At 41.3% G+C, this 25,972-nt stretch overlaps 1 protein-coding gene across 9 annotated transcripts in view; it reads left to right on the top strand.

Moving 5' to 3' along the window:
* UNC13C (unc-13 homolog C) overlaps nucleotides 1-25,972 on the top strand; it is a 769,821-nt gene that overhangs the window by 163,197 nt on the left and 580,652 nt on the right. For all 9 annotated transcript variants that reach the window (XM_033920485.1, XM_033920487.1, XM_033920488.1 and 6 more), the window contains one exon: nucleotides 580-643. In XM_033920485.1, coding sequence (XP_033776376.1) covers nucleotides 580-643 — 64 coding nt within the window. The remainder of the gene's footprint in view (nucleotides 1-579; nucleotides 644-25,972) is intronic.

The raw sequence follows: 25,972 nt of genomic DNA, 5'->3' as shown, positions 1-25,972 counted from the left end.
TTGGCCAATTACGCCAATTTAGGTCATTATTCAATTTTGAGTTTCACGTACAACTTGGCTAGGTGTCCTCAATCGGGACACCTAATAGGGCCTTATAGAGTCTGGCCTTTAGTGATGAGTCCTGCTCCTAACTATAGGTAAAAGACTTAGGCCTGCTGAAACCTGATATAAATGTAGGTGCCCAAGTTAGCCATGCTGAGGAAGTATTCTGTAACTATGTGTGCAGCTTTTCAGAATGCCCTTGATACATTCATGACCACACTCTTTTTGAGTTACATGCTAGCAGAGTTAGGTGCCATGCCTTATAAAATACTACGCTGCCAGATACGCATGCAAATGCTAAGTGGCACCAATTAACTCGAGTATTTGTTGTTAGCACCCAATCATTGGTAGTTAAGGTTTGTTCTTGTTGCTCAATTCATTTTTGCATTCATTCATATTAAGTAGATGTGTCTATAACATATTCCTAGTGGCTGCCACTAAACAGGTAAGCCCCTTTGAATACTGCCCCCCCCCCCCCACTTGTTATTATTTGTCATAAGGCTATACCAATCTTATCTATGACATTTTTTCCCATAGAGATGAAAATTCTATTTTTACAAGTAGTGTGGCAAAGGAAAGATGGATCAGAGCTATTGAAAAGGTAAGACCTTATTATAAACATTAGAAACTGGTTGAGTGAGAGATGACAAATGGTAGTGATATATGGAATTCACTGCAAGGAAAGAGGTGTTACTAATGGTATGCTGCAAGAATCACTTCTGGTTCCCTCCCTCCCCCCAACATTTTTGTAAGCGATATTGTGAACAGCCTAGCTGGAATGATTTGCCTTTTTGAAGATTATACAAAATATGCAACAGGATGGATGCCCTAGAACAGGGGTGCCCACACTTTTTTGGCTTGCGAGCTACTTTTAAAATGACCAAGTCAAAATGAGCTACCAACAATAAAATTTTAAAAAACACAAAGCACACTGTACGCAGAGAAAACGTTAATTATAATTTAGATTCAGTTTTTTTTCAAAGAAGTCGAGGCAGATGACTTTAAAATATCCGTCACCTCAGTAGCAACTATATAAAAATAGGCAAATATATACCCCATCCCCTTTTACTAAACCGCAATAGTGGTTTTTAACACAGCTGCGCTGAATTCTCTGCACTGCTCCTGATGCTCATAGGCTTCTGCGCTATTGCGGTTTAGTAAAAGGGGGCCATAGTGCAAAATGTAGATGGCAGATCTAAATTCTCAAAACGAACACATTTTGATCACTAAATTGAAAATAAAATCATTGTTCCTACATTTGTTGTCTGGTGATTTTATGAGTGTTTGGTTGCACTTCCTTTTAACTGTGCATCCAATCTTTCTTCCCTTCTTTCTGCCTCCTACATGCTTCCTCTCCTCCAGACCTCATTCCATTCCCCAACCAACATCTCTCTCTGTCCCTCCATTCCAACTTTTTCTTCCTCTCTCCCTTTCTTTCTTTCTCTCTCTCCATGCTCCCTTCTTTCTTTCTCTCTCCCTGCCCCCTTCTTTCTTTCTCTCTCTCCCCCTGCCCCCTACTTTATGTCTGTCTGTCTTTCTCTCTCTCTCACCCTGCCCCCTACTTTCTGTCTGTCTTTCTCTCTCCCTGCCCCCTACTTTATATCTGTTTGTCTTTCTCTCTCTCCCTGCCCCCTACTTTCTGTCTGTCTCTTTCTGCATGCCTGTGTCTTGTCTGTCTTTTTTTTCTCTCTCCCTGCCCCCTTCTTTCTGCCTGCCTGTCTTTCTTTCTCTCTCTCTCCCTGCCCCCTTCTTTCTGTCTGTCTTTCTCTCTCTCTCACCCTGCCCCCTACTTTATGTCTGTCTTTCTCTCTCACCCTACCCCCTACTTTATGTCTGTCTGTCTTTCTCTCTCTCTCTCACCCTGCCCCCTACTTTCTGTCTTTCTCTCTCTCTATCTCCTTGCCCCCTACTTTGTCTGTCTGTCTTTCTCTCTCTCTTTCACCCTGCCCCCTTCTTTCTGAATGCCTGTGTCTTGTCTGTCTTTCTTTTTTTCTCGCTCCCTGCCCCCTTCTTTCTGCCTGCCTGTCTTTCTTTCTCCCTCCCTCCCTGCCCCTTCTTTCTGTCTGTCTTTCTTTCTCTCTCTCTCTCCCTGCTCCCTTCTTTCTGCCTGCCTGTCTGTCTGTCTTTCTCTCTCTCTCTCTCTCCCTGCTCCCTTCTTTCTGCCTGCCTGTCTTTCTCTTTCTCTCTCCCCGCTCCCTTCTTTTTGCCTGCCTGTCTTTCTTTCTCTCTCTCCCTACCCCTTCTTTCTGTCTTTCTTTCTCTCTCTTGCTCTGCCCTCTTCTTTGTCTTTCTCTCTCCCTGTCCCTACCCCCTTCTGTCTGTCTCCCTGCTCCCCCGATGCCTCAAAAGCCAGGCCCATGCAAGCGCCAGGCCCACAAGCCTTCCCCCCTCCCCCCGACATCAATTCTGACGTTGGAGAAGAAGTTCCCGGCCAGCCAGGCAGTGATTGACTGGCCCAGAACTTCTTCTCCGACATCAGAATTGATGTCCGGGGGTGAGGGGGGAAGGCTTGTGCAGTGGCTGCACACGCATGGCTTTTGCGGTGTCAGGAAAGCAGGGAGAACGCAAAGGCAAGCGATAGGCTCGCGTTGCCCTTGTGATCTGGTCGATCGCAATCGACCTTTTGGGCATCCCTGCCCTAGTAGTTTGAGAAATCATCTAGATTTTGAAAGCTAAGATTTAACGCAGTGTCATAATTCAGGCTGTAAACCCAAAGGCAAATATATGATATGGGGACAAGGTTCTGTTCACAAAACAAGAGTAGGATCAGAGGGTGATTGCAACTGATGATCTCATGGTGCCCAAACAGATAAGACAACAGCAAAAGTCAAAAGGATTCTCAAGGGTCTCGTGAAATTGCAGAATACAAGAAACAGGACCATTATAGGTATTGGACCCTTATTGTGGAATTTGTCACATGTAGGGAGGGAGAAAATCACTTATGGGGAATTTAGGAACATTTTAAAGCCTTGTCTGTCTTATTTACATTTCTTGAGATAATTGTGTAGATTTAATTATGATTTACAGTTAGAATTGATATATTGTTGGACTGTGATGTGAAAGGAAAATGTTGTGGGATAATTGTGATTATTAATATTGTAATCCATCTTGAACCAAATTGGTAATCCTCTGTAATAAAACCCTAAGCGCGCATGCGCACTTAGGATGGCATGTTCCCTGCGACCGTGGTCTCTGGGTCCGTGCCGAATTCCATTTTCGAACACGGAGGCAGGGAACACGCCGGCGACTCCCCCCTCCTGCCCTCACTCACCGCCAGATAAACCGCTGCTGCCACTGATTCGGGAGGGGGCACAGGCGCCCCTGCCGGCATCTACGTCTCTCCCTCCTCCCTCTCGCCTGCTCACCTACCTGCAGCGTTTAACTTCTTAGAAAAGCGCTGCACCATGCTACTGCTGGCCTCGCCGTCTTCTCTCCGCTGTGGCCCGCCCTCTGACAACTTCCTGTTTCCACTAGGGCTGACCGCAGTGGACAGAAGATGCCGAGGCCAGCAACAGCGTGGCACAGCGCTTTTCTTTGAAATTAAACACGGTATTAAATAAAAGCTTTATATGAAGAATACACTTTATAAAAATTACCTCATTGAGGGTAGTTTTACGACAGGATACATAGGCTTCAAAGACACTGTTGCAGCTATCCCCAGGTAAGAAGATCTCTACAAGACAAGGGGAGCAGGGAAGGGGTGCTACTGGACGGGGAGAGGTAAAAGGAAGGGAAAAGGGCTACTGCAGGACAGGGGGAGCAGGCAAGGGGTGGGTACACAGGGAAGGGGGGAAAATGCTGCTGCTGCACTGGGGAAGGGGAAATGCTGCTGCTGCTTCTGTACAGGGAAGTGGGGGGGGGGAATGCTGCTGCTGCACAGGGAAGGGGGGTAATGCTGCTGCTGCACAGGGAAGTGGGGGGGAGAGGGAAAGGGGGCCAGGGAGCAATCTTGGTTTGCTTTGGGGAGAGACAGAAGGGGGCCATGGAGAAAGACAGAAAGAGGCAGGCAGCGCATGAGAATGAAAGTCAGACACACAGAAAGACAGCGGGCAGGGAGAGAGACAGAAAGAAAGACAGACAGACAAAGGGGGCCAGGGAGAGACAGACAGAAAGAAAGACAGACAGCGGAAGGGAGAGAGACAGAAAGAAAGGAAGAAAGAGACAGGGGCAGAGAGAGACACAGAAAGTAAGAAAGAAAGACAGATAGACATATATTCCTGAACTCATTAATGTAACGGGTTTAAACACTAGTGTGGAATATAAATGTCCATATGGAGTTAAATTACTTTTGGGTGCATAGAGAAAAGTAGCCAACAGGAAAAAGTGGGTGTTTGTGTCTTTCTTTAGAGTCTGTGTGCAATTATCCAATCCACTGTTTTGAATGGATTTTAAAAAGATGGAGTCAGTCCAGAGAGCAGCTACTAAAATGGTCAATTGTCTTCATCATAACATATAGGGACAGAAAAAAAAATCTAAATATGTATACTTTGGAATAAAGGTCTCCACTGATGCAACTTCCTGTTTCTGGTTGCGTCAGAGGAGGCCTTTCCAGCAGCCACATGCAATGTGACTTCAAGCCTTCGGCTGCTATAGAAAGAATAGCCTTGTAGAAATTGCCACGAAGGTAAGGGAAAGGGAGGGAGGGAGGGAGATGCCCGGCCAGTGGGAGGGGGCTCTTGGACCATGCAAAGGGGGTTGAAGGAGTGGGGTGCAGAGAGAGAGAGGGGGGAGATGGATAGGTGAAGACGCTGAGGGGAACTGGGGAAAAGAGAGAGAGGAGAAGATGCTGAAGGGAATTGGGGAAGAGAGAGAGAGAGGGGAGAAGACGATGAAGGGAACTGGGGAAGAGAGAGAGGGGAGAAGATGCTGAAGGGAACTGGGGAAGAGAAAGATGCCAGACTGTGGAGGAGAGCGGAAGGAAGAAGATGAGTGCCAGACCAATGGAAGGTGGGGGGGAGGGGGGGTGCGGGATGGAGGGAGAGAGAAGGCAGACAGTGGATGGAAGGAATTGAATGAGGAGAAAATGAGGAAAGCAGAAACCAGACAACAAAGGTAGAAAAAAAATTTCTATTTCTTTTCTTTTTTTTTTTTTTTTTTGCTTTAGGATAAAGTAGTGTATTAGTTGTGTTTATAAACAAAGCCCTGTTAGAATTTATTGTGGCTAAAGAAGGTAGTGAAATCATAATTGATTCTGTTGCCATTCCAAAAGAGTAGCGCGAACTGGCAGCTTCCTGCGTCCTTTGTGAATGCTCCTAAGATGATAGATTGTTATTTCATTCTTTTTGTTTCTATTCTTTGACTCCATATTATTTGTGGACTAAATAATAATGTTTTTTTCTTTTGTGGGCTTCCACGTTAGATTATTTTATTCTTGGAAATTACAAATCTTTGATCGAGTATGTTTATTATGCTTGTATGATCAATTAAAATGCTAAATAAAAAAAATAAAAAAAAAAGCTGAACATCTTTCTCTAGTTCAGCAGCCAGAATTTTGATTTATAAAATGACAATTGTACAGAATATTGTTTCTTTTTATACTTCAATAAGATAAGTTTAGTATAAAATTATTTGAGGCTTGTATGGATGGGATCAGATAGTTTGTGGGGACGGGGACTGAGCTCGTGGAGATGGGGACAAATTTTTTCCCCATGTCATTCTCTTGTCACTGAACGGGTAGACTGGATAGATACTTTTTGTGGGTAAACGTACAGTTACACGTGTAAATTTTGATATTCTGGACATTTATGTATGCAAGGGGTGTATAAATATGGATGCCTAGATAATAGGATTACCCTGATAATAACTGAATATCACCACTAGAGGTATTGGCTCAAGTGCTGTGTAAATTCAGATCTGCCTATTTGCAGAGTGGCATCGCTGCCGGTATTTAACAGGATGCAATCACCATTGCTATTGAATATTGACCTGGCCATTGTTGATCCATTCTACCTCTAAAGTTTAAACTCATTCTAGTAGCAAACACTGATTATTCCTTGTTTAAGGTTTGTTAGGGCTTTTAATGTAACTTTCGGGGTCCTAGGAATGATAGCACACTCAAGGCTTGTGGAGAAAGTGACCTTAACCATGGATGGTTTCTTATCTAAATAAAACCACCAGCAGCACATACTGATTTCACACAGCGTTAATCAAAAAAAACCAAAAGAGGACTTTTAAGAAGGGACACGTTTTAATCTTGTAGATTCTTTAAATAAATTACTGACTTGGCAGATTTAACTGGCCTCATCAAAACAGACCATTTAAAATTCAGTGTGCAGTTACAGTTGCTCATTAGCTCTGTTTTGTACGTTGCAAGAACACATCAATACTTGGAGAGATTATGAATGTGAGATTAACATGAATTATTTATCTGAGAAATGAATCTGTATGCAGATTTAGGGTTTTTTTTTTTTGGTATAAAAACAGATGAGCATACTTGTGTAATTTCCAGTTCTAACTTGGGAATGACTTCACCATAATTCACAGCGCATTAAATGTTAAGTATGACCCAGTGTCTGCCTTGTAAATCATTTTAGGAGTATGGTCTTAATTCTGTGTAGACATTTGAAAGTAGGTCCTCCTAAATTTCTCAGTGGCTCTTTATCATGCTATCATTTGCAGTGTCCTTACAGTCCAGAATTATTATGGTTTGCTGGGTAAACATTAGCACATCTGATTATTTTATACAAGGATGTGGCTTATAAAATGTGATTTTCTTACTTGTTTAGGGGTCCTTTTACTAAGCTGTGGTAAGTGCTAGCTTGCGCTCATCACACAGGTACGTTAGATAGATTGTGAGCCCACTGGGACAGATAGGGAAAATGCTTGAGTACCTGACTGTGAAACCGCTTAGATAACCTTGATAGGCGGTATATAAAATCTTAATAAACTTGAAACTTGAAACATCTTAAGAGCTTACTGTGGGAAGAGGTAAGTTCCCAACTGGCACGTGGTAGCCACGCACTAAAATATACAGTAAAAGCTCGGATTGCATGTAACTTGGTTTGCAAGTGTTTTGCAAGACAAGCAAAACATTTTTGGGCTCCTTAACGTGCGGAATGGCGTGCGCTAAAACCGCTAATACCTTTAAGGTGTCTGTTTTCCACCTATGGAGAAGCATATCCATGCTTAAGCCTGCCAAGGCTACTTCTGGCTGAAACCACACCCACATCTTAACTTGGGCGTGCTTAAGCATACCTGTGCATCTCCATAGATGGACCACAGATACCTTCCTCACAGGTGTCCTTCCTCAGTAGCATTTTTTTCTAAAAAGATGCGTCATAATTGGCTGCTGGACAGCAGTAGGATGCCCACTTGCCGCCTAAAATCATGGTTCGAGAATCAGCCCCTTACTGCCTACAAAACAGATGTCTTTAAGTGCTTTTACAGTAATTTTTTAATGACTGCAAAAAAAAAAAATCAAAGGAGAAAAATCCCTTTGAATGTTTACAAATCTTAAGGAAGTAGGAGAAGACCAATTTTAAATGCCACCAAATTACAAAGGTGAATAAACATACAAAAAATTGTATTTATGAACTGACCAAATAACAATAAACATTTTTTCAAAAACCAATAAAATACAAAAATAGATTGCCTAATTCAATTATATACAGAAAAAAAATGTAATACATATGAAAATGTTGCCAGACTCGACACAGATCTGTATTTCAGCAATAAACACCTGTCTCAGGAGTCACAAGATCAGAAACAAAAGATCAGAAAATAAGTATAAATATCATAACAGACTATGCAAGAGCAAAAGGAATACCACTGGGATAATCATCAACCTCAATACATAGGTTAAATTATATGTAAAGGAAGCTAAGGCCATAACAAAGGAATAGAATACATCAATTGAATTGAATCAAATAAATAATTAAATAAGAAAATCAATTAGATTACACTCTCTAAAATCCTAGGTCTACACCAAATAAATCAATGAACAAATACCTAAAATGCTAAAACGAGGTACATACTAGTGCTGTACGATTCAAATTGATTCACCAATTCACTTCGGGTAAATCAATTTGTTTGTAGAAAAAACTGATTTGTCGGCCTTCTTAGAGCCCTGTTTGAGTTTTTCCTCTGCCGCCGGAGTCCTTCATCTAATGTAACTTCTGGTTTTGTGAAACCGGAAATTACATCAAAATAAATGACTGAGTGGACCTCTTTGTGCGCCTGTGCGGATCGGCGATGGCGGCAAGCACGTTGATTTTTGGTATTTGTTGGCTGGCTTGTTCCTGGTACTCCGAAAGCATTTCTCCTCTCCTCCCCTCATCTAACTGAGTGTAAGTAAAGGATCTCGCTGCAGTTCTGATCTCTTCTTTTCCCGAGGCCATATGGGAATTGGAGGGGGAGGGGAGAGGGAAGCTAAGAATTGGGCAGGTGGGCTGGGGAAGCTTTGGGGATGATTTGCTTTGGGGAAGCTGTGAATCCATAGTAACATAGTAACATAGTAACATAGTAGATGACGGCAGATAAAGACCCGAATGGTCCATCCAGTCTGCCCAATCTGATTCAATTTAAATTATTATTTTTATTTTTATTTTTCTTCTTAGCTATTTCTGGGCGAGAATCCAAAGCTTTACCCGGTACTGTGCTTGGGTTCCAACTGCCAAAATCTCTGTTAAGACTTACTCCAGCCCATCTACACCCTCCCAGCCATTGAAGCCCTCCCCTGCCCATCCCCCACCAAACGGCCATACACAGACACAGACCGTGCAAGTCTGCCCAGTAACTGGCCTAGTTCAATCTTTAATATTATTTTCTGATTCTAAATCTTCTGTGTTCATCCCACGCTTCTTTGAACTCATTCACAGTTTTACTCTCCACCACCTCTCTCGGGAGCGCATTCCAGGCATCCACCACCCTCTCTGTAAAGTAGAATTTCCTAACATGTTTCTAACTAATTTTACAGCTATGTTATAGTTTGGATGTTCCTATTTTTGACATGATATTGCCTTGGTTAAATAAAATGTTTAAACTTAAAAAGCTGTGTCATTGAAAGTGAATCAAATCGAATTGAAAAATCGATTCAACAGGGTCAATCAAATCTAATCAAATTTTTTTTTCCTAAATTGGGCAGCACTACTAGTGCATACCTGGCCAATACTGGGTCTGATGTGTATAACCAAATATTGTCAATGCAGCAAAAAAGCAGAACTGAGAAACCCCCCTGCAATATCTAAAATATACAACACTGAAAATATAAATTTTGGTGCAGAGATCGAGCCTAGTAGATATAGTATATGGCACAGAGATGCTACATAGAAAGCATGTGTAAACTGATATGAAAGAAGTGAGTGATATGTGACGTAAAAAGTACTACTTAGGTGAACATATGAGGTGTGTGAAACTGGTGCCAATGTAAAAAAAAGTGAATAATGTATAACAGAGATGCACTGTTATATTAACAGGGGTGAAGGATATGAAACAGCAATCAATACAAAACAATTCCACTATCCACTATAAATAAACACTTCTAGTGCTAATGTCATATTAGGAGGAAAAAGCCTCAAATTATTAGTGAGCTGTATTGCTCTGCAGTTCTATTCTTCAACATTATAGGCATGAAAAACCTCCAGACACTTATCTTGACTAACTACAATCATTTATAAATATTAGTGAGCACAACATGAATATTATAATCCCCCAAAGTGGGCCCGCGTTTCATGGCTCAAATGCTTCTTCAGGGCACTGGGGATACCAGTTGTTCTGCTTAGCCATACCCTACAACAGGCCACTGCAAAACTTTTGACAACCCACTGATTTCTATAAAGAAAATAGAACAACACACACCAAGTTCTATTACTACTACATTTAATATCTATTAATAAAGAAAAGATATATCACTGTGGGTAGAAACTGCATCCTCTAGTCTCTCTCAAACTGGGTACCATTTCCATGAAAGGGGCTTCTGGGCAGTGCACATGTTCATTCTGCAGATAAACTACAAGCTTACCAAACTGAATGGTTTCTTTTGTAGTGTACAATGTTTATCCCTCGAACATACACAGGATAGCACATGTCCAAAAGTCTGTTGTTAACAGTATACAAAGGTTCAAACACGGTCAGAGAGGACATCTGCTCAACCTGCACAGCAACCAACAGACACCAACCAGGTAATAATGGCAAGAAGGTGGAACTGGCTAAAACCATAAGTCAGCCGGAACAATGGTCCAAAGAGCCAAACACGTCTTGAAATTGTATAATGCTGTTCTTGGACTTATAGGCCTTGGGCCCTTTCAGGCCTGCAAGTACTATACCAATGTAACCTTATTGCTTCTTCCTTATGAGGACACATCTAAGGCAAGACAGTTGTTGGGTTGCATCCGCAGGAGTTTCATCAGCCGGAAGCCTGAAGTCATAACCAGGGTGAGGCCTCATTTGGAATACTGTGTGCAATTCTGGAGGCCACACTACCGAAAGGATGTGCTGAGAGTAGAGTAAGTGCAACAGATGGCCACCGGGATGGTCTCGGGGCTCAAGGATCTATCGTACGAGGAAAGGCTGAAAAATTTGCAGCTGTACTCACTCGAGGAACGTAGGGAGAGAGGAGACATGATCGAGACGTTTAGGTATATTGCCGGCCGTGTCGAGATGGAAGAAGAGATTCTCTTTCTCAAGGGACTCTCAGCCACAGGAGGGCATCCGCTTGGACTCGGGGGCGGGAAATTTCATGGCGACACTGGGAAGTGTTTCTTCACCGAGAGAGTGATTGATCCTTGGAACGATCTCCCGGTGCAGGTGATCGAGGCAAACAGCGTGCAAGAATTTAAGAGCAAATGGGATCCCTTAGAGGGTTAAGCCAAGGGAACCTGTCACCAGGAGTGGGATCCCTAGGATAGTAGACTTGGGGGTGGGTCAGTAGAGTGGGCAGAGCTGATGGGCTATGGCCCTTATCTGCCGTCAACTTCTATGTTTCTATGTAAGGAAGACGCAACAATGTTACACTGGTATCCCCCGGTGCCCTGAAGAAGCCGTATTTGAGCCGTGAAACGCGGGCCCACTTTGGGAGGATTTATAATATTCATGTTGTGCTCACTAATGTTTATGAATGATTGTAGGCCACTCAAGGATTACAACAATCTATAAATTATCATTTCCATCCTCTAAAGGACTTAAATGTGCCGGGAAACTCAGTAATCTATGGCATTTAAAGTGGTAAAAATTTGGAATAGACTCCCAGATTCTTTAAGACTGTTAGGTCAGCTACATCAATTTTGAAAAAAATTAAAAACTTGGCTGTTTGCACAATAGTTATCCAAGATTATCAGCCAACAAACAGTAACTAAGTATATTCTCTTTTTAACCTTTTTAATATCTATCTAATCTTAACTAATCGAGTTCCTTCGGGAATTGATCCGGTATATAAACTGAAGATTAGATGAGATATAAGGTTTTGATGCATTGGTGCTACTAACTTTATGGCTGGGGATTGGGTAGCTGATTATGTGAGTGTGGGGAGCACGTAGTGGGAGCGTGAGTTACTTAATTTGTGTCAATGTTCTCCTGGATGTTTCATCAGGTAATAAGTCCATCCTTGGAAGATGCATTGTTGAATTTTCCTGATAAGGGGTTGGATGATGGGGAAGATGTTACTTCTTCAGTTGGGGATGGTGCCAACCAGAGTGGTCATTGCTGCCCACTGAACTGTCCCGAACTGGAGAACTGTGGTGGTAAAATTGAACCAATGGTATTCAATATAAAGGATAACAGCAATGAATACCTACAAACTAAGCCTTTTTGATCACAGATGGCGAGGTTTCCACCAATGGTAATGCATTATAGCTCCCTAAAGGACTTGGGACTTGTTAGTATGGTTTGCAGGAAGGTTGGGAGAAGAAGGGTTAGGGAAAACCTTAATAAAATTTATCTTCCCCCCACCGCTTTTACAAAACCGCACAAGAGGTTTTTAGCACCGGCTGGCGTGTTTAATGCTCTGCGCTACTCTGACGGTCATAGAGTTCCTATGAGCATCGGAGCAGCTCAGAGCATTCAGCGTGCTGGTCGGTGCTAAAAACCTCTTGAGTGGTTTTGTAAAAGAGGGGGAGGGGTTAGTTAAAAAGTGATTTTTAATTTTGTAGTCCTGCACATTTTCCTTTTGTTTCAAATAATAAACGAGTTCAAATGAATAATAGTATTTTTCATTTTGTTTATGGTGGGTTTAACTCACTTACAAAAAAAAAAAATCTCAGTCTCTCTTTCGTTCTTTTTTAATGTGGTAGATGGGTTGATCATTAAAAGTCTCCCTGCTCAGCTTATCTACGGCACCCTGGATATGCTCTGGATATGACACACCTGTCTCAACAGCTGTTACTAAGGAATAAAGCAAAAATTCTGCTGAGCTATGCAATGCATATATTTCATAAATAATTTAATTAAAGATTGTTTACTTTTTATTTCCCCCATTTCCTGCTTTAGAAATAGTGTATGAGACAGATTTTGAAATAATTTCTCCAGTGGCTAAGTTTAGTTTGTTTTTATTATTATTATTTTTCTTACGTTAATGCACAAATTTCTTCAGATGTTCTGGTCTGCAATGACATTAAGACTCTGTAGACTAATCCTTGGAAACAAGGGAGTGCCATTTTTAAAGAGTCCTCTTCAGTTATGAGGTTAATCTGGCACAGAATCCCCTTCCTTCCTTTGAAAACTACCCAGAACTCTAAGGGTAACAGTATGTGTTCTCCCAACAAAACCTTCTTGAGCAGAGTTATGGGGAAAGCCAAGGAGGGACAGCAGAAGTGTACATTAGAATTTCATTATAAATTCTTTCACCTGCTTTTCCCTGTATACTTTGCCCCAGCAAACTGTGCAGAGAAAATTGCTCTCTAAAGTGGTGTAGTAAAAAAAAAGGGGGGGGCACCATGGTGGGGACACCAGCACCTCTCCTCCTCCCATGCCATACTTGCACCCTCCCTTCCCTGCACCCCCCCCCCCCGACGTACCTCTTTAAATCTTTGCCATTGCAAGCAACTACTCTGGCCTGCTGCTCGCGCTAGCCTGGCTCCTTCTGAAATCATTTCTGGGTTGCGGGGCCAGGAAGTGATGTCAGAGGGAAAGCCAACGCTGGCGCAAGCAGCAGGCCAGAGCAATTGCTCACGCTGGTGAAGATTTAAAGAGGTACAGGGGTGGGAAGGAAGGGCTTGAGTGTGGCGGGGCGGAGCCACCTCCTACCCTCATTATGCACTGGCCCTTTATGTATTTATCCAAATACAGTTTTCAAAAGTATCCAAAACATAGTCATTTTAATTAGATATATTCCCCCCAGATTCCCACCAATCCTGGCTTCAAGTTACGTTTCAGATTCAGCATAAACTACTAAGCCTAATTTATAAAGCATTTCACACTGGTACGTCGACCTGGAACAAGCTGTCCGAATCTCTAGGCCCAATTAAAAGTCCACCGCTTCAAGAGTGCTTTCGAATCCTAACTCCTCTCACCTTGGGTTCTGCATCCCCTACCCTCTATATCATGTCTGTCTGTCCAAGTTAGATTGTGAGCTTTTCTGAGAAGGGACCACCTATAAATGTCAAAATATAAGTGATAAGTAGGAGTAGTAGTCATCCCTTAACACTCCACTAAGAGTTCTTCATTCTCTCAAAGACACCACTTTCAAATACCTCCCGTTAAGTCAGCCCATCCTGAGTCAATGAGGAATCATGCATTCTTCTGGCTCATGCCATTTCAGTGGAATTGTCCCCCCAAAATTCAGAATGTCTCTGAAAACACATTTTATTTGAGAAAGTCTTTGACTTACACCTTGACGCTGACCATTCGCTGAGAGTTTACTCTCCTGTCGTTTCTGCTATTTTTTTATGGCTTTCTCCTACTTCTCTCCTCTCTCTCCCTTTTCTATTCCAAATGGTGTTTTTCTTTTACCTCCCCCCACCGCCTCCTTTTGTTTTACAAAACCCTAGTGCAGTTTGTAATGCCAGCTGTGGTGGTAACAGCTCTAACGCTCATAGAATTCCTTTGCTTTGCTATCTTTAAGGAAAGGAGATATATTAAATAAACGAATCATAAGCCAAAATCATAAATGATATAGTGCCGATTAGCACCAAGTTTAAGTGCGGTTGCCAGATCTGCACCAAAACTAACCCCCTCTTTTACGAAACTGCGATAGCAGTTTCTAGCGTGGGAAGCAGTGTTGAATGGCCTGCGCTTCTCCCGATGCTCATAGGAACTCATTGAGCGTTGGGAGTAGCACGGGCCATTCAGTGTGGCTCCCCGCGCTAGAAACTGCTATTGCAGTTTCGTAAAAGAAGGCCTTAGTAATTAATGAGGTGATAACAATTATTGGCATTGATTTGCATTAATTAGGATTATTCTGATATTAGTATGAATCTACCCCAAATCTTATTCTATAAAATGCACACCTAAATTTCACATTGCACAACTCCAAAGGGGTGTGGCCATAAGAGTCATTGGTAGATCGAGCATTCCCAGAAGATAGGTGCAATATTATAGAATGCTATCAATTGTTTGTCTAACTGCCACAAATTGGGCACCAGCTTGTCCATATGATTGTTGTAAGTGTAAATGCTGGCACTCAGATGTGGAATCATCCTACTCCCAGACCATCTATACCACACTCATGCTATGCCATCCATTCTACCCTGGTCCATCTATACAACCCTTATTCTCCCCCTCCCAGCCAGTCCTCAGTAGTCCCTTTTCCTTAATAAACCTTACACTTTCTTTTCCTTAATAAACCTTACACTTTCTTTTCCTTAATAAACCTTACACTTTCTTTTCTTAGACCATCTCTACTTCTGTCTCACTCCCTCCCTGCCTTAATGTCCTCTTCCTTCTCTCATCTTCTTATTCTGTTTTTTCCTCAATTCGGTGTAGTTTGACTTTTGTTTTGGGGTAGGATGCTTAATATCATCTGCTCCCCATGCCTACTCCAACCCCCCATTTTATACTTTTTTGCTCTTTACTTATTCCTGACTTGACCGTCCTTGCCCCCTACTAATTTCTTTCTTCATTGGGTTCCCTCTCACTCTACCTTGGTCAGTGCCCCTCCCCTCATACTTCCTAAGCAAGATTCATTGTACATTTCAGCATTTTTATCCCCACCCTTCCTGGCAAGGATCTTATTCCTACTTCCCCTTCCCAGAGCCCCAGAGACCATTCATATCTAGAACTCGCAGTGTGAAATACAATAGTGTCCAAATACATCCAGAAAAGCCCTATGAACTGCTCCACCGCCTGAACGCACAAACCTTGAAAGCTCAGCAATCAGTTGTTCCACAGCCCCTAGAGCCACATTTGCATATGGTGCTTCTTGCTCTCAGACTGAAAATCCCAAAGATCACATGCTGAGAAGGAAACCAGTGAACTTAATAAAGGTGTGCATTCATATTGACCCACTATGTGCAAGCCCACCTGCTAAAGCTCTAGTGGTTACAGAGTAAGTGCTTGTTCAGTGGGGAGCTGAGTTAGCACTGTCTCTAGTGCCTTCTGTAAAAATCAAATTTCAAGTTTATTAAAATTTGATATATCGCGTACATGTTTTCTAAGCGGTGAACACAAGTAAAAAGGCTAAAATATAAAATTGCTCAGGGTGATGCAAAAACAAGACATATAAACATAATGAGGAAAGAAAACATTTATGGGAGATTCAAAAGGAGGAGGGGTTTAGAAATCTGCCTGGTAGGCAATACTTATGGTGTTGTTAACAATCGAAAGAATCTTTGAAAAGAAATGTTTTTAGGTTTGATTTGAATTTAGAGAGGGAAGAGTCTTCACGGAGATGAAATGGCATATTGTTCCATAATGCTGGGGCTGTGACACAAAAATTGATTTCCTAGTGGAATCTTTAACTATGTGATAGGTAGAAGGGTGTTCTAATAAGCTTTGATTACTGGAATGAAGAGATCACAATGGAGTGTATGGAGTAAGATATCTATTGATAAATCATGGGGTTTGTATCAACTGGAAACTTGCACCTCATTTGATGCTTGGCATATATTAAGTCCTAAGTTTGATGAATGTGTAAATAGTGAAATAAATTCATATGGGAGGTTTTTCAGGATCAAGGATGAGAAACTTTGAACCAATAATTCTCAGATCTTTGAATCTTGAGTTGTTTTCTGAGACTATTTTCCTCTCCATTCTAAGATAATGGCTTGCTGCTTTTGATAAGAGTCTATGGGCTCCTTTTACAAAAGTGCGTTAGGGCTTTAACGTGCGGAATAGCGCGCGCTAGACCTTAACGCCAGCATTGAGCTGGTGTTAGTTCTAGAAGCGTATCATGGGTTTAACGCTTGCTAAAATCCTGCATGCGCTAAAAACGCTAGCGCACCTTAATAAAAGGAGCCCTATGTATTCTGGAACCGGTTTAGTGACCATGTTAGTTTTGAGAGTCTTCCCCTGAATCTAATTACAGATGTGTCACAGATGTTGATGGCTTTGATGGTATTTTTACCACTGAGTTTAGTCTTCAGAATTTTTTTTAAACCCTTCTGATGTATATTCTTTGGTGATTTTGCTCTTTATCATGGTATGTTTCATGTTATCCGCCTGTAGCATGCCCAGATATTTGTAGGCTCCTTCACTGTCCCATCCCTTGATGATCTTCTTATGGGGCAATTTCAATGTCTTCAGTGTCGATCATTTCCCCCTTTTTCATAGTTACACATTTCTCTAATCCAAATTCTATGGCAATATCATCACTGAAAAGTTAGATGATATCTAGCAGTGATTAGATTTCCATTTATGATTTTCCATAGAGTTTCAAATAACATAGTAACATAGTAGATGATGGCAGATAAAGACCCGAATGGTCCATCCAGTCTGCCCAACCAATCTTCCATGTACAGTAGATGTGAATTTTTTTAAAAATTATTCAACTTTTCATCATACAATTCTTACAGAACAGTAAAGATGCAAAACACAGGAAAAGCAATTAAAGCAATATTCCCTGTAAATCTTTCTAGCTCACATTAATTGGAAGAGCTCCTTTTATAAAGGGCTCCTTTTACAAAGGTGCTCTAGCGGTTTTAGCGTGTGCTTAGCATGCGCTAAAATGCCATGCACGCTAGCCGCATGGCATTAAGCAGGCGGTAGTTTTTCGGCTAGCGTGTGCTAATCTTGTGCTTGCGCTAAAAACGCTAGCACACCTTCCTAAAAGGAGCCCTTAATTTTCGTTCATTAAACAAAGAAAATATAAAACTCTCAAATAAACCCAAGCTTAGCCATTCTTAGTGCTATTTTAGTTTTACTCCTCAAACAAAAAAAACTCAGCTTTATTACTTTTTCCCTTTCTTTTTCTTGGTTCCGAATACTTAGAATTTGTAGAAGCTGAGTAGGATCCCAAAATATAAATTCTTTTTCATGTATTTTAATTATGCACTTGCAGGGAAATTTTTTTAAAAAGTGTGTTTTAAGAGCTAATACCTGAAATTTTAACTGGAGAAATTATTTTCTACGTAATTGGGTTGCTCTAGCCACATCAGGGAATATAAATACTGAGATCATATGCATATTTATTTTTATCATGAGCATATTTTTATCTAATTCACTCAAATAAGTCATTAAGAGAGTAGACCTGGTTTGAATAATATCCTGGGAATCTTCCAGGAAGTGAGTTAAATCAAACTCTGTAGAGACCAACAGGTCTACTCCTTGATCAGATGTTACTTTTTTTTTCCCATGGAATATAATAGAAATTCAGTATTGGGAAAGTCTCTGCATTTGTTAAACCTAAGATCTCTAACTCACTTCTTCACTACCAACTGTCTATTCACCACCAGCAGTTCTATCTTCACAGATTTGATACTTTCTGCACAAATGTTTTTATATTTTCACTCACGCCAGTTATATCCAGGCATTTCAAAATCTTACTGTATAGAAGTGAGTTTAAGGTAGAGTTACCAGATTTCCTCTATTTTTTATATATTTTTTTAAAGACATGTGGCCTGCCCCATTCTGCCCCAGCTCAGCTCCACCCTCAGCCCTGTCCATCTCGTGTCTCCTTCCCCCTGGAGGATCTCTGTGCATGTATGGATGTTGGCACAATGATATCACATGCATGCGTTTGGCACCATCACAACAATGTCTCTGCATGTGCAGAGGCCCTCCAGACACAGCCCTGAGCTTGGGGCCTTCCAAAACCCGGACAACTGCCGGGTTTTGGAAATCCCTCCGGGCACCCAGACAGTCCTCTAAAAAGAAGACATGTCCAGGTTTTTCAGTAGCCCTAGTTTAAGGCCTTCTTGTAATCAATCCAACCTACATTCAAGTATGTTATTTTTTTTTACATTTGCAATTTCTCATAATTATTTTATCAAACAGATGCTGATTGTTGTATCTCTGTTTTTTGACAGTTTTCCTGTTTGTTCCATTGGAAGCAAATTGCTATTTTCTAAATTGTTTTGGCCTGCATCTGCTATTATTCCTGTAAGTAGTTTAAACATTTTTGGCAGACAGGTTATTGACCCTTTTGTGGGTCTTTTTGCAGGAGATTAATCAATATGTTCTCCTTGCAGTATGCTGTTAACTAGTCAGATGTTTAAAAGCCAGAAATTATGTAGCCGTTTTTTTCCATGTACTGTCCAATTCTTGACTGTCTATGCTCTTTTTGCAACTAGTCCAGATGTTGATACTAGCTCTTCTATAAAATTTCCAACCAGTTCAGTTTCCACTGCTTTTAATAATGTATCTTTCTTGCAGTCTTTATTGTTATCCCACAGGTTCCTCCATAGGCTGAACAGTGTTTTTTCTTTGTCAGACTGTTCACAGTTTTTGTTAGCTTCTCTGTTGTTGATCTGGTAGATACCGATACACCTCTAATTTGACTGGAAAAGATGATTGCCTGTAGTGAATGATTCTAGCATCTTATATGGCAATTTACTTAACCACAATTTACAAATAGTATATCACAGCCAATGCTGGTCGGTTCCCTCCATTATGATTCAAGCCCTCACCAAGGTCTTAGGAATCACAAAGGTAGCATTTGATAATGCATGAAGTGGCTAACACTCCTGCATCTAACTTGGTAGGCGTCTATACCAAGGTGTCTACTGACACTTACACAGCAAGTAGGCATGGTTAGGGGCAGATTAGGGGTGGAGTTTGGTTGAGTTAGGTGCTGCTAGGTACCTAATTTAGGAGGAGCACTCAGGCCAAGAAAACCCTGCCCTAAATGGAGTGCACTTAAGGATTTTAATGCCTACTGGCACCTAAGAACATAAGAATTGTCACTGGGTCAGACCAGTTGTCTATCGTGCCCAGCATTCTGCTCTCGCGGCAGCCCCTAGGTCAAAGACCAGTGCCCTAACTGAGACCAGCCCTACCTGCATACGATCCAGTTCAGCAGGAACTTGTCTAACTTTGTCTTGAATCCCTGGAGGGTGTTTTCCCCTAAAACAGCCTCCGGAAGAGTATTCCAGTTTTCCACCACTCTCTGGGTGAAGGAGAACTTCCTTACATTTGTACGGAATCTATCCCCTTTTAACTTTAGAGAGTGCTCTCTCATTCTCTCTACCTTGGAGAGGGTGAACAGCCTGTCTCTGTCTACTAAGTCTATTCTCTTCATTATCTTGAATGTTTCAATCATGTCCCCTCTCAGCCTCCTCTTTTCAAGGGAGAAGCCTAGTTTCTCTAACCTCTCGCAGTACGGCAAATTCTCCAGCCCCTTAACTGTTTTAGTCGCTCTTCTCTGGATCCTTTCGAGTAGTACCGTATCCTTCTTCATGTACAGTGACCACTGCTGGATGCAGTATTCCAGGTGGGGATCTTTCTCCGATCTGTTCGTGATCCCTTTCTTAATCATTCCTAGCATTCTGTTTGCCCTTTTCGCCACTGCCATGCATTGCGTAGATGGCTTCATCGACTTGTCGACCAGTACTCCCAAGTCTCTTTCCTTGGGGGGTCTCTCTAAGTACCGCACCAGACATCCTGTATTGTGTATAAGATTTTTGTTACCAACATGCATCACCTTACACTTATCCACGTTAAACCTCATTTGCCATGTCGCAGCCCATTTCTCAAATGTGTTTATGTCTCGTTGCAGGTCTTTGCAATCCTTCTGCGTGTTCACTACTCTGAATAGCACTCCACTCGTGACGCTTTTCCAGTCCGAGTAATAATAGTAATAATAACTTTATTTTTGTATACCACAATACCACAAGCAGTTCAGAGTGGTTTACAGAGGAAGAGATTACACAGACAGCGATGTTACAGAAGAAAAAAACTTTCAAATTACATTGGTAAGCCGAGAGTAGTTAGGTATATCCAGAAATGTTTCAGAGATATTACAAGGCAGGAAGGAATCAGATAAATTTATCAAAGAAATAGGTTTTAATTGCTTTCCTGAAGGATTGGTAGGAGGGTGAATTGGAGATGAGGGTGGTTAGACATTTACTCCATTTGCCTGCTTCAAATGACAGTGTTCTATTAAGGAATCTCTTATAGGTACAGCCCTTCAGGGAGGGGAAGGCGAACAGATAGGTATTATGTGTGCAAATGGTGCCTGGAAATTCAAAATGGTGCGACAGATAGATTGGGGATGAACCAGTTATGGTTTTGAAGCAGAGGCAGGCAAACTCGAAGATGACCCTTGCCTCCATGGGTAACCAGTGTAGTTTTCATTAATACGGGCTTATATGATCTGATTTTATGAGACCATAGATGAAACAGAAGACAGTATTCTGAATGATTCTTAGTCGTTTGATGGTTTTCTTAAAGGAACCCAAGTATATGATATTGCAATAATTTAAGATGCTTAAAATTAGAGATTGAACCAGCAATCGAAAAGAGAGGAAGTCAAAATAGTGTTTGATGGTACGAAGTTTCCAGAGAGTGCCAAAGCATTTTTTAACTTGAGCATTAGTATGGTCTTCAAAAGTCATGCAGTGGTCTAGGATGACTCCAAGGATTTTGATGGTAGAGTTGATTGGGTAAGTTAACCCATTTAATTTCAAGGAGGTGTTCGTTAGTTTGTGATTGGGACTTCCCGTGAAAAGCTTGTTGTTTTCTGGATTCAGTTTTAGTTTGAATTCTGTAGTCCATTGTTCTACCTTAGTGAGAATAGATGAGGTGAATTGTTCTGTCTCTTGTGTCAGTGAGGTTATGGGAATGATAATTGTAATGTCTTCTGCATATATGTACGATTTCAATTTTAAATCAGATAACATGTGTCCCAATGGTGCCATATAGACATTGAACAGAGAAGGAGAGAGAGGGGAGCCCTGAGGAACTCCGACGGGATTACACCAGAAATGGGAAAAGGTTCCGTCGCTGTGGACTTCGTAAGTGCGGATTTTTAAGAAGCCTGTAAACCAGGTTAGTACCTGTCCAGAAATGCCAATAGAATCGAGGCATCTGAGCAGAATGTCATGGTCGACAAGGTCAAAGGCACTGCTCAAGTTGAATTGAAGTACCAGTGCACTTTTTCCCAGGGAGAACAGATGGAGGAGGTAGTCTGTCAGTGAAGCTAAGACTGCTTCTGTACTGTAATTTGTGCAAAATCCTGACTCAGAGTCGTGTAGAATGTTGAACTTCTCTAAGTAGTTCATGAGATCGAGGTTAACTAGGCCTTCCATTAGTTTAAGGAAAAGAGGTATGTTGGCAATAAGTCTGTAGTGGCAGCCGAAGTGACTGCCTCCTTGGAGTTTTTTGATAATAGGAGTTATAAGAATGTGGCCGAGTTCCAATGGGAAGTAGCCAGTGAACAAACAAAGAGAAACCCAGTTGAAAAGATCAGCTTTAAAAGGGGGGGGGCTGTTTCCATAATAGTTGGTGGGCAGTTATCTAGTAGGCAGTTGGATTTAGCATATTTAAAGTAGAGCTTGAAGAATTTGTTCCAATCTGGGTTTTCGAAATGATTCCAGATGATGTCTGTGCCTTTATTTCCTAGGGCAGAAAGATTGATAGATAGATCTATGCTTGTAGCTGTAAGGGACGTTTTCAGTTTACGAATTTTTATAGCGAAGTAGTTGGCTAGGATTGAAGCAGAGGGTGGGAGATCTGTGAGAGAGCGTTTATGTAGCTCAATATCAAATAACAAATTGACAATTCTGAAGAGTTCTTTGTTATTCAGCGAAGGAGAGTTAATTGATTGGGAATAATATTTACAGCGCTTTTCTTTAATCATTCTTTTGTACTCTTTAACTTTTAGTTGCCAAGTGAATCTGTCCTTATCTTTTCATGATTTACACCATATTCTTTCCAATTTACATTCTTCTCGTTTTAATGCCAATAGACATCATACCAGCAGGATGTTACACGGTGTCTTTTCTTGCATACTTTCAATGGTGCAATATTATTTAGAACCTGATTGCTGAAATTTTTCCTTCCTAGGATGAAGTTTGGGTCTAAGTCGGGGATGGATATTAAGCTATAGTGCGACCAGAATTCTAATGGGTATAGTTGTCTTCTTGTCCAGATTGTTTTCTCTTTGTGATTGAGCCTTGGTTTCCTTTTGGGTGGTTTCTTGTTCCAGTGTAATTCAAAATTACATCGAAGGTGGTCTGACCAAGGGGTGTTAGCCCAGGTTTCACCTTTAAAACTTATACTGGGGGTAGTTGGAGCATTGGTAAGAAATGTGATCAAATCTAGGTGGTGACCTTTCCTGTGGGTTTTAGTCGGAGGTGGTTTGGAAAAGCCTAAAGATGCGAGGAAGAAGAGTAGATCTACTACGTTGGAATTCTCTTCCTGTTTGAGGTGTAAATTAACATCACCGGCTAGGAGATTGTAGGCGCCGGCTACCGAGTTAGTAAGGAGGAATTCGTAGAGGTCTTCTTTTGCTAGGTTCCATTTGTTAGGGGGTATGTAAAATACTATAACGATTAAATTATCTTTGCAGTCCTCTGGATATTTTGCAAGTGAGAATTTCCAGATCGTTGGTTAGTTTAGAGTCAAGTATTTGAAACTCAAAATGATCTTGGAGAATTATTGCTAGATCACTCCTCTTTTTGAGTTTCTTGATAGAGGAATAATTTTGTAATCTAAAGGTAGTATGTCACCTATGATAGCATCCTGGTCAGAAATTAGCCATGTTTCGGTTAAAAGTAGGATGTCTAGGTGTGTTTCTTCCAGCCAGTCTTTGACCAAATGAGCTTTGTTCCTAACCGAACGGATGTTCAAATATGCTCCTGAGATGGTGTACTGTTCCAAGGGGGTTGAGGGCTCAGCACATTGTAAGCTTTTTAGGAGTCATTTTTTATTGTGCGATGGTCTAGAGGAATGGCGGATGGTATTAACCATGGTGATTGGGAAGGGACCTGTTTCCATGCAGTCATGGAGGACACGAGGGGGGCGAAGAGACTTTTCAGGCCCAATGATTCTATTCCATGTGAAGTAGGTTGAGATCGGTTCAAATGCTAAGGCTCTTGAGACCCAATTTCTCGTACCAAGCAAGTATAGAAGGAGAAGGGCTATCAACTTTCCTGTAAAGTCGGCCATGATAGCCCTGTGGTTAAAAGAGGGATTTAAAGTGAATGAGACTAAGGCCAGCAGTTCGAAGGGAGGTGGGATGATTAGCTTCTCAACCCTCACTGAGCTGGCAGGGAAAACGGCCACACATTGGGTCAGGACTCTCTGCTTCGTATCCGCCAACCAGTTTTTTTATCCACATGAGTATTTCACCCTCGATTCCATGGCTTGCAATTTTTCTAAGTAGTCGTTCATGCAGGACCTTGTCGAACGCCTTCTGAAAATCCAGATATACAATGTCGACCAGCTCGCCCTTGTCTATCTGCCTGTTTACTCCCTCGAAGAAGTGCACCAAGTTCGTCAAGTCTGCTTAGGTGCTGCTAGGCCCAATTCTTTAAACAGTGCCTAGCAGTTAATTGACAACTGTGCCGAAGGTACCTAGGAGTAAGATGTTTATAGAATCAAGCCTTGGGTGCCTTAGCAGTGTTGTTTAGAGTCCTGACATGTACTGGAAGATAAGTGGCTCACTACTCAAAAGCAATGGTATCAAGTTCCACCAATATAATGAAAACCAAAGACGAACTTGTTGCACTTGACCGAAACAATCGATGTATAGAGATATTTTTGAATATGAAACCCTCAGAGTCCTGCACTGCTCAATGAACACATTGAGAAAGCTAACGGCAGGCTTGCAGATTGTCTTTCATTGGGTTTTCATATATTTTTTGACAAGTGATCTCTTAAACACTCTTCCAACCCTTTTTTAACACCCACACTACAGTATGTGCAGAAAGAATGAAAAATATATATAACCAGCGACACTTATCTTTTGTCTAGTCGCTTGTTGTTGAACATGAACGCATAGCCCATGAACAAATGGCCCAAAAGTACCCATTTTCAGGGGTCTAATGTTCAGGTGTGAACAGCTTGACCTGCCCTTTGCCATTTTTGATCTGCGAATGTACACAAGTAGAGCTAGACTCAGTTAGGGTGCTGGTCTTTGAACCAGAGGGCCGCCACGTGAGTGGACTGCCGGGCACGATGGACCACTGGTCTGACCCAACAGCGGCAATTCTTATGTTCTTATGTTAATTAGAATTAGTGATGCTCAAATTGAAACTCAACTCCGAAAAAACCAAATTCTTCCTGGCAAGCCCAAACAACAAAATCAAAGACACTTCAATTTCCCTGAACGGATAGAACTTCCCTTTTGTCGACATTAGCCTTCCCTGTTTACATTAGCCTCGTCATTCTCATGATTTCCTAAAAATGCCAAGGATATGTATTTCATAAACAAGCAGTTTTCAGGCTGTTTCTTATCTGGTCACAGGGCAATCAAACTGTAAGCAATTTAATCAACATAACATTTCATTCTCAGAGACAATCAAGCTGTAAGCATAACATTTCATTTCCAAGGATTTGATTCCATAGCAAAGCTCTGCTCTTATGGCTCATTTCACAGTGTATGTCTTATACTATATATTTTCTGAGGGGCTCCTTTTCTTCACATAGATCCTATTGGATCCATCAATCTAAAAAGTGTAATTGTATTGAGGTTTCTCCACTTGTAAAGTTAGCTTAATGTGCTCCCCCAATACAGAACATTTATATTTATATGGTAATTAAGGTTTGAAACATTCTGTCCCGATTTATATAGCTATATTAATAACCAAATATGATTCATTGATACAGCAGCAAAGTCAGTGGTGTTTAGTTCTATTAATATGACTATTATAGTATTATTATTACTACTATTATTCTTTGCCTCTCAAAACACCCCATTACCAGCTCTACAGGTATGGTCCCATTCTGTTTTTAAAGTGCTCCATGCTCCTTTTCTTTTGGCTATAGTGAGGAGTTCCCAGTCTTGATTCTGGGAGTAGCTGTGTTCAAAATATGGCTGTTAAACTGATATACAAAGCAAACAAATTTGACCACGTAACTCCATTTCCGATAAAATCCCATTGGTTGCCAATTACTCATAGAATCACCTACAAAATCTTCTCACGTTGAAAACAAAAATCTTTCATTCTCCAGGATTCATGGACAGGTTAATTATTCCATACTGTTTCTCAAGAACACTTAGGGCTCCTTTTACTAAGCCACGCTAGGGCCTTAACGTGCGGAATAGCACACGCTAAATTGCTGCATGCGCTAGCCACTACCGCCTCCTTTTGAGCAGGCGGTAGATTTTTGGCTAGCATGCGCTAATCCAGTGCGTGTGTTAAACGCTAGCACACCTTTGTAAAAGGAGCCCTTAGATCTAGTAACCAACATCTCCCTTTTTACATCATCTTTTCTATGACACCACATGCAAAAAGATCTTTTCAGTGACCGCACCACCTTATGGAATTTGCTACCATTGAACCTCTGGGAAGAAATCTCCATAGACAAATTTAAATCCAGCTTAAAGACGTTCCTATTTATGTTCAAATGTATTTTATTGAGCTCAAATGGGAACACATGCCAAGAGAACAGCAAACAAGCTCAAGGTATATCAATAACTTCAACATACAGGTAGTCAACACCCCAAACTAAACCCTCTCCC

The sequence above is a fragment of the Geotrypetes seraphini genome, chromosome 14 (genome assembly GCF_902459505.1).
Source record: "Geotrypetes seraphini chromosome 14, aGeoSer1.1, whole genome shotgun sequence".
Classification (NCBI taxonomy): domain Eukaryota; kingdom Metazoa; phylum Chordata; class Amphibia; order Gymnophiona; family Dermophiidae; genus Geotrypetes; species Geotrypetes seraphini.
Note: the sequence above shows the minus strand (reverse complement) of the source record. Positions and strands in the feature narration are given on the sequence as shown.